At 41.9% G+C, this 9720-nt stretch overlaps 1 protein-coding gene across 1 annotated transcript; it reads left to right on the top strand.

The window, feature by feature from the left end:
• LOC109707786 lies at nucleotides 7940–9202 on the top strand. Its single transcript, XM_020229318.1, has 2 exons — nucleotides 7940–8504; nucleotides 8553–9202. The coding sequence occupies exons 1-2, from the start codon at nucleotides 7940–7942 to the stop codon at nucleotides 9200–9202; spliced, it is 1215 nt and encodes a 404-aa protein (XP_020084907.1).

Genomic DNA, 9720 nt, shown 5'->3' with positions numbered 1-9720 from the left:
GGGGCATCGAATCTAGCATTTCGTTTCATCCGATTTGGTCCAGATTTACGATGAAACCAACCCTCTTAGCATTCCACCACATAACCACATATATATACCCACATTTATATATATAGATTTGAATTCAAATTTCAAATTTCAAAATTTCAAAATTCCCCCTGTATTGCTCAAAATCTTGAATATTACATCTTTCTAGAGTAGAACTTTTTGTGCATTATTATTTATTTTTTTGAAATACACAAGCTAAATGTGTTGAATTTATCATATGCATTATTGTTTAACAGAGTGCAGAAAAATGAGTGAAAGAGCTTTCTAGAGCAGAATTTTTCGTGCTAACCCACACTAAAAAGAACAAAGAACCGATGAATAAAGCATCAAGCGATCACATTGTATGTAGATTGACAAATATTTATCATATTTTTATTGTCTAAAATATTTTATTATAAATTGTATTGTAACATGACATTATTTGCAGAAACGGATACATGAGCTTCAAAGTAAATTGTCGGAAAATAATGAAGATAATCTTGGCCCATAAGATATCTATTCCCAAATATTTGGAAAAGAAAAATATGGATGTATTCGCGGTTTGAGTTTAGGGCCTACTCCCTCTGAATTATTTGGACCAAAGCATACTCATCAAACATGCTTACGGATGACTAGAGATTCTCGAATTGAAGCTGATAAGAAAGTAGATATACTCAATGAGAAAATCCACAATATGGAAGAAAAATAATTAAATGACGGAAATTTTTTGGAGTGAGAAAAACAAGGAGAAAGTTATGGCAGTATTTACTAGTGTGCAGCAAACTAAGACAAGTGAACCCCCACCTAATGATGCGCCAATTGCACAATCCGATCACTTAAAGGACCGACAGGTATTTTAAAATTAGTTATATATTTAAATTTTTATTACCTTAATATTATGGTAATAATTTTTTCCCGTATAGAATTATGAAATCGAAAGTTCTCCAGAAGAAAATTCACAAAAAGAAGTTGAATCATTTTCTTCAAATCATCTTGTTCCACCACGTCAGGTTAATAAATGTGCACAATATGATAAAATAATTTTTGCTTATATATCTATTCAAATTATTAGTATTAAATAAAGATATTTAAAAGTCGACCTTTAAAAATTATCATATTCGTAGGTACTTCAGGTAAATAGAAGGAAGATAACAAATATGGCATTTACGCAGGTAAAGGATCAAGCATAACAATAAGTAATTTAATTTTCAAATTACTTTTTTACACAACTTGAAGATCAAATCTATAATTCTTCCTTTCTTACAAGTATTATACTTATATAATTATATGCTCTATAAACTTGTAGGAAAGAGCGGAGGTGATTTTAAAAAGTTCTTATAGGCCATATCGTAGTGTTGCGCGAAGAACTCTAAAGATCCAACTGTGCAAGTAGGAGGTGAAAAGTTGGGAAATCAGTTTTGAAAAATTTATATTGAAATAGCAATGGTTCCTTCTGAAAAGTTAATTAGATCATATGGGAAATTCAAAACTATTAGAGATGCTATGCTCCAAACTATTGCTTGGCCTTCTACTTTTATAAGTACAATATATTTTGTAGTTCTTATGGTTGAGATTTGATGATATTAGAATGAAAACTTATATATTTGTATGTCTTAATTTTGCAAGTCGAATATATTCGTTCGTGATCAATATTGAAGGACTTTGGGCTACTGAAGAATTTGTTTTGTTTTTTCATTTCCTTAATATTAATGGGTGTGCTATATGTGGATACAACAATTTGTCATTTTAATATTATTTAAACGATTAGTTAGTTGGTGATACTTTTACATTTTTAAATAATAAAAGTGTACTTTTTTATTTTTATATTGATTAGCCATACTAATAGTGTTTGTTTGAAATAAAGATTTGAATGTTATTTGCATATGTGAAAAAATATTAAGATTGCTCAAGTTTTATTTAGATATCTCAATTGGGCAGTTAAAAATTGCTCTTATGAAATTTAATTATTTATGTTGGACGGTTAAAAATTGCTACTATAAAACTACTTGACTTAAACTACTAGCAGTGGTTGCAAAATTACAGCTACAAAATTATTAAAATCCACTTGTATAGGCATATAGCGGCGATTGAAAAAATGTAGCTATTCATTTAAATTAATAGTGATAGTTCCAAAGTTGTCGCTATAAATCAACCAAATTGACAAAAAAAAATGCATATAGCGGCGATTGTCAAAGTGTTATAACATTTAAGAAAACTTGCCGCTAAATAATAGTGATGGTTCAAAAGCGCCGCTAAATTAAATAGCGACTGCTTTATAAGCAGCAGTTGTAAAACCGCCGCTACAACTGCCGCTATGAATTATAGCGGCAATTTTTTTATTTTCAGCGACAATTTTATAATTGTCGCTATATGCCCTATTTATTGTAGTGTCGGCAAACTCATCGATATTGTTGACGACGATGATGTCCACAACATGTCGAGACTCTATAAAAGTCACGCATTTCTGATGGAACTGTATGCCGCGAGTAACGTAGTTGAGAGAAAGGTTCCTACATATGATCCCGATAAGATAGACGAGGTGCATATGGACGAACGGCTGGAATTGTTAATTAGCAGCCGATCCGCAGATGCACCTACGCCTCAGCCACCAAATTTTGAACTATTTGGCTCGTAAGTTGCACTATTGGTACTCTTTTGCACCATTACCTTTACCTGTTGCACCCGTAAGCACTTTATATTTAACGGCTGCACTACTTCATATATTTTGCACTACTAACTCGTTAGGATGCACTGGTTGGTACTCTTTTGCATTATTACTTTTTACCTGTTGCACCCGCAAGTACTTTATATTTAACGGTTGCACTACTTCATATATTTTGCACTACTAACTCATTAGGATGCACTGGCTGGTACTCTTTTACACCATTACCTTTTACCTGGTTGGTACTCTTTTGCACCATTACCTTTTACCTGTTACACTACTACATATTTTTTGCACTACTAATTAGTTACAATGCACTACTTGCTTTTTACTGGAACTACAGATCTTGTTATCCTATTCTCATCGACGATGCGGATGCGACAAACAGTGGCAGAAGTATTTTTATCACTGATATGAAAGACGAGACGGATTTCGACGATAGCATCCGTATCATCACGTCTTCTTTCGACGGATTTCATCGGACATACAATGCCATGGACGTTGACCCATTGCGCCAAAGCGACACAATGGGACTTACTGCAGAGCAATTCGACGACGACGAGATGGAAGAAGACCTCATCGTCAACAGTACTACGATGGAGTTAGATGGAACTGTCGCAGATGTGGACAATATCCACGAGGGCCAGCCAAATGCAACGACTTTAAGATAACCGCGAGATGTCATTTCATAGATTGTTTGTGGAGAATAAAGGCGCATCACCTACTAGGACTTACACAATGGTGGGTGAAGAAATTTGATTCGAAACACATTTGTAGCCAGGCAATAGGGGGATTAGGCCATAGGAATTGCGATGCGAAATTTATCACATCATTTCTTAGGGAGTAGGTCATGGCAAACGAGAAATACACGCTGAAGATAGTTCAGACCGAGATTCTGCAGCAGCACTGTGTCAGAATTTCCTACCGAAAAGCCGACCGGGCCAGAGAAAGGATCCTTCAGGAGGTACGCGGCGATTTCGAGGGCTTGTTCACTGCACTTCTGTCATATATGCAAGAGCTAAGGAGTAGTGCGGATGCATGTCTTCAGCTACTTTACCAGAACGAGGGTCATTTCTACCATTTTTTCTGGGCATTCGGAGCATCAATCCGTGCATTTCGGAAGCACTGCAGGCACCTATTTGGATTGGATGGTACGATCTTGCACTAATATGCAAAGTTCACACCATTATATAAATATGTTGCACTATTGTATATTATAATGATGTGAAATAAAATAGTTTGCATGATTACGAACTAATATACACGCTTTGCATTTCTTTCAGGTACTTTTCTAACTAGTAAGCTTAGAAGGGGCTCTACTGACGGCGTCATGTATTGATAGAAATAACTGTATCCTGCCATTAGCGTGGGCAGTTATGTCACACCCCAATAATCCCACATCGGATATAAATAGAGATGTGATTGGGTATATAAGAGACTTAGACACTAGTAATAATAACTAGACTTAAATATTTTGGGCCGATGTTTGGGCCCAACGAGTTATTATTGCTAGTGGACTGGGTTGTTACATTTGGTATCAGAGCCAGTTCACCAGTTGGAAATGTGTGGCGAGTCTCAGCTGAGCCAGGGTCTGAAAGACAGGGTGATAAGCTATGCCAGAGTTTGAATGACAATGTGACCGGCTATGCCAGGGTCTGGATGACAAGGCTAGCGTGACGAGTCTCACATCGCCTGATGATCTTGGGCTGTGTGTGTGATTGGACTGACGAGGACATCAGGGCCTTAACAGGGGGAGTTTGTCACACCCCAATTGTAAGGTATTGAATCCTTGGAGTAATAAACCACTTTTGGTCAAAGTGACCAAAGCGTGGTGAGAGATATGCTTAGACATGCTCTATTTGACATTCCAAAGATGTTGGAAGGGTCAACGTTGGGTTTTGAAAGAGATAGACGAGTATTAGCATTGCTCGTGTAAGGTACCGGACTTCTAAAACTATGAAGTTACGGTATACATTTAAATAGTTCCGGTGAGGTTGCGGTGGAATGTAACATACCAGATTTTAAATATAAAAGTGAAAATAAATAAAAATAGTATGAGATACTATTTTTATTAAATTTAGAGAAGTGAAATATAAGTTGGGAATGATCTGTGCTGAAACCGGAGCGAAAACAGAAGATTTAGAATTTTCTGTAAGAAACGGGGCAGATAAATTAGCAGAAAATGCACAGTGTCAGAAAATTATGAAAATTGGCAGAGATGTCAGAAATATTTTTATGAAGCTAGATTTAAAGTTTCATGCCATTCTGACACCCGAAAGGTGAAAAATAGAATCCGAAAGCTATCTGATAAAGATTACAGTTCGGTACAGTTTTCGGTGACCAAACGGGGTCGAAACTGAAATATTAAAATTTCTTTGGACTCGTTAAGTAAAACCGAGCGTGCCTGTCAAATTTGAGCTCAAACGGATATTCAGGGAGCTCCGGCGAAGGGTATCATATTTTGAGCCGCTAAACTGAAATTGTGCTAAAGTGAATAGTGTTTTGGTGTTGACTATAAAAAGGAGTGTTGACTCCTTCTTTCTCCTCAACCGCAGCCAGCACCAAGCATCACACGCACATGGTGAGGGAGAGAGAAACACTCCCTTTCTCTCGCTAAAGATCTCTCTTATCTCTCTATATCTCTCGCTCAAATTCGCGGCGTTGGCGGAGAAGATGCTTGCGAACGCGTTGGGAGCGACGGATCGAGCTTTCGTGCGGCCGTTGGAGCGGCGTTTTTTCGTCGCGACGTTCACGTTTTGGTAAGAGTTTGGGATTTTGTTTAAATCCTTCATGAATGATGTTCTAGTAGTATCTAGAGTGTTTTAAATATGTTGCTCCATTTAATTTGGATTATTTGGAGGTTAATTGCATATTAGGGCTCCGAATAGGGTTTTGTAAAATAGTAGGGTTTGATCTCATTTGACCCTCCGTAAACCTAATTGCTAGGTAAACGAACGCGCTGGCGAAGTCGGTTCGGCGATTCGTCGAGCCGGTGCGAAGTTATTAAAGAAACGGACGTTTAGGCTTCGTTTCCGCCTGGAGGGCCGAGGCGACGTCGTAAAATCATGGAATCGGATTTGAGGCACCGTAACAACAAAACGAAGACCCTTTTTGCCCGAGGCTGCGAAGTGATGCGCTGTTGGTGCGCAATTGCAAGTTCCGACAGAACCGAGCACCGGATGCCGCGGGAGGCTGATTGCAAGTGTCGACAAGCAATCGGAATGCACTAACAGGTGGGTTGTGCTTACCGAAGCGACTTGGTCGCCCCGCATGTCAAAGTGGAATGTGGACTCTTATTGATGCATATGTATGTGCATAAGGGCATGTTAACATTATGTAATATATGCTAGCGGATAGATGCATGCAAATGTTTATATGTTGTAGACTACATGCTAGAGACAATAAGCATAATAATGTTTGGAAAATGCATACTAGTAAATAGATGCACGTTGATATGTATGCATGTAGTGATCGGGCTAGATGAGATGCATGTGCATGTGGACTCGATATGACAAATAGGTCGTCGAGTAGATCGAGTGGCATTAACCTAGTGTTAGTAAACATAAGTTGAACAGGAATGACATATGAACCTAGTGTTAGTAAACGTAGGTTGAACAGAAATGACATATGAACCTAGTGTTATTAAACATAGGTCGGATGTGAACCTAGTGTTGTTGAACCTAGGATAAATAATGAGTGGCATTAACCTAGTGTTAACGAACTTATGTTATGGGTTGAACCTAGAGGTAAAGAAAGCCTAGGTTATGTGATTAAGGCATTAGACCTAGAGTCAGTTGGACCTAGGGTGGAAAGTGCATTGGACCTGGATAGGTCGACAACATAGGGTTGGATATGAACTCTTGACTTGTGAAGTGGATTCTGGAATCCCAGTACTTGTGAACTTGATAGTTCTTGGCCGCGGGTGCATGTGGCATGTTCCTCTCCCACTAGAAGAACTTTGAGGATTGTGACTGAGTAAGAACAAAGAGCGCCAGGGTGTATGCGGCATGTTCCTCTCCCTATCGGGGATCTTGGCTATGGGTGTATGCGGCATGTTCCTCTCCCACTGGCGGATCCCTGACCACGGTGCACGGACCTTCGGGCGGACCGTTGGGTGATGTGGTTCTTGGCTTGCAGGCTGAGGTGCGTTGTGACAGGGTCCTTCACCTCGAGCCGTGCAGAGGGGGATTATCCCTTGTCGATTGACTCGAGGCCGAGTCGGGTGGCTAGCTGGAATAAGGTAGAAAGAACCTTGAGGGCTAGTGTTAAATGTGATGAACCTGAGGTAATAGAAACCTTAGAGGCTAGTTGGATCTGAGCGAGATAGAAGTAGAATCAAGTGATGTACTTCTTATTGTTGCATTCTTGCATGATTTGCATATAGTGGCATTATTGCATTTGCGAGGCAAGGTATGGTTCTATTAATTGCATAGTCAAGATATCTATCTATCTGTTTATTAATCTAACTTGCAGTTGCCTCCTTTGAACCTGTTGGCCGAGCATTTCCCTTGGGTGGCCGTACCCACTGGGAACCATGGAGTTGGTTCTCACCCCACGTTGTTTTGGGGTGTTACAAGTTCGCACGTGAGCGGCGCGGCGGCGCGAGACAAGGGCGTAGCTTCATAGATAGCGCCCTACCCCCAGAGACCAGAGCTAGCAGTACCCCGTCGGCGTAGCTTAGGGGTATAGAAAATGAAAGCAAGCAAATGTATCAAATTGTAATAAATAAATGTTGTGATAACTTAATTGCATTGAATGAATGAATGTAATAACATAGGATGTGTTTATGTTGATTGATACCTGCCTGATACAATCTGTTTGCTGAGTACTGTTCCTGGTTGGAACCTTTGTATTGTACTTGTTGCGACGCCTAGGACGTACAGGGAAAACTCTGTCCGTTCGGCGGTCTGTCGGCGTGCCCAAACCGGACCAAATTGGGAGCGATCTCGGGGCGTGACAGCTCGGCGCGAAATAGAAGTCGAACAATTGCTAAACTGCAGTCCGGGCATTTTGTAACTGGTTAACCATCGGGCTTGTATCGATACCAGGCAGGCAACCGAGAGAAGGCAGCTCTCGGGTTTGAGTATTTTTGGCTGTTGAACCGGTGACACCCCTGGTTTGTACCGGTACCAATACTGTACCCGAGAAGGTCGCTCTCGGGTTTGGCTGCTGCGTAGCTGTTAAACCGGTGACAAAAATCCTGTGTGCCGGTACCAAGTGTGGAAAACTGCAGAATGCAGTATGTTGCAAATGGCAATTGTTGAGGGGTTCGAGCGAGGACTCCCGCCGTATATCTATAGGGCGGTTCATATCCTCAAGCTTACTACTTTCTCAGAGGTGTTAGATTGGGCATTGTGGGCGGAGCATGGCAATGCCCACATTCGTGAGGAGCGAGAGGCGTCCGAGAAGGACGGGGGTAAGAAGCGTGCCCCTGATGGTTCGGGAGGTCAGTCGAGGTCGAGGAAGCCTCCGAAGTATCCACGATCGCAGTCCAAGGGTCATGGGGCTCGGCGATGCATTATTTGTGGTGGTGATCATGACCCGAGACGTTGTAAGCAGAAGGAGGGGAGATGCTTCGCGTGTGGCCAGGCGGGACACAGTCGTTACTGTCCAGGAAGGACCTCGCCTGCCCCGTCGATTGCATTAGCTCCAGCGACACCGCGCTATTATGGAGGAGCTCCACCTACTGCTGCCTCTACTGGACGTGCTATGGCGCCGCGTCAGCTTAAGGTGACCCGGTTGGCTCCGAGCGGACCGGTATTCGCCGCTCAAGCCGAGAAACCTGCTGAGGCCGAGGAGCGCAACGTCGTGGCAGGTATGGTTTTAGTTAACGGAGTTCGCTCCAGGGCTATGTTTGATACAGGTGCTACGCATTCGTTTATCAGTATACCATTTGCTGAGATGCATGGCATAGAGGTTCAACTGAGTAAGAGTACTTGGCGGGTTGAAGCCCCCGAGCGTGTATTTACTATCCGGAAGGAGTGTTTGGCGTGTCCGGTTCAAGTGGGCAACTGGATTATGCCGACACATTTGTTGGTGCTCAAAAGGTTGAAGGGTTTTGATCTGATATTGGGTATGGATTGGCTCTCGAAGTACTATGCATCTATCGATTACAAGAGCAAGGTTATTACCTTTCGCGAGCCAGGACAGGAGGAGTTTATTTATCGAGCTTGCCAGAGCTCGTGCTTCGCCATGACGGTTTCGGCATCTAGGGCGAGGAAGCTAGTTAGCAGCGGTTGCGCAGCTTATTTGACTACCGTTTTGGAGGCTGATCAGGAGACTCCAGCACTTGAGAGTATGTCGGTGGTTCGGGAGTTTTCGGATGTGTTTCCCGCGGAATTACCGGAGATACCGTCGGATCGGGAGATCGAGTTCGTGATAGACTTGGTTCCCGGGACCGCGCCGATATCAAAGGCTCCATACCGTATGGCACCGGTTGAATTGAAAGAGTTGAGGGCTCAGTTGCAAGATCTCCTCGACAAAGAATTCATTAAGCCAAGTGTATCACCGTAGGGAGCCCCGGTTTTATTTGTGCAAAAGAAGGATGGATCTTTTCGACTCTGCGTGGATTACCGCGAGTTGAACAAGGTCACTATTAAGAATAAGTACCTGTTACCCCGTATCGACGACTTGTTTGATCAGTTGTAGGGGTCGCGAGTGTATTCGAAGATAGATCTCCAGTCTGGCTATCGTCAGTTGAAGATCAAGCCGGAGAATGTGCAAAAGACCGCGTTTCGCACGCGGTATGGACATTACGAGTTCACGGTCATGCCGTTTGGGCTCACAAATGCCCCAGCAGCATTCATGGATTTGATAAACTATGTATTCAGGGCTTATTTAGATCGATTTGTCGTAGTCTTTATAGACGACATCTTGGTCTACTCTCATAGTGACGAGGAGCACGCAGAGCATTTGGGACTTGTGCTACAAGTCCTTCGGGAGGAGAAGCTTTATGCGAGATTGAAGAAATGTGACTTTTGGCTCTGAGAAGTTGCATTTCTAGGACATGTCATGTCACGCCCCTAGACCGC

Source organism: Ananas comosus, linkage group 3, assembly GCF_001540865.1.
Source record: "Ananas comosus cultivar F153 linkage group 3, ASM154086v1, whole genome shotgun sequence".
In the NCBI taxonomy this organism is placed as follows: domain Eukaryota; kingdom Viridiplantae; phylum Streptophyta; class Magnoliopsida; order Poales; family Bromeliaceae; genus Ananas; species Ananas comosus.
Note: the sequence above shows the minus strand (reverse complement) of the source record. Positions and strands in the feature narration are given on the sequence as shown.

Excerpts from the sequence above, each read along its gene's own strand:
- LOC109707786 (XM_020229318.1), top strand. The coding sequence starts at position 7,940 with ATGGCAATTGTTGAGGGGTTCGAGCGAGGACTCCCGCCGTATATCTAT. Across the intron at positions 8,505-8,552 it reads GGAGCGCAACGTCGTGGCAG|GTGCTACGCATTCGTTTATC; the intron begins GTATGGTTTTAG and ends TGTTTGATACAG.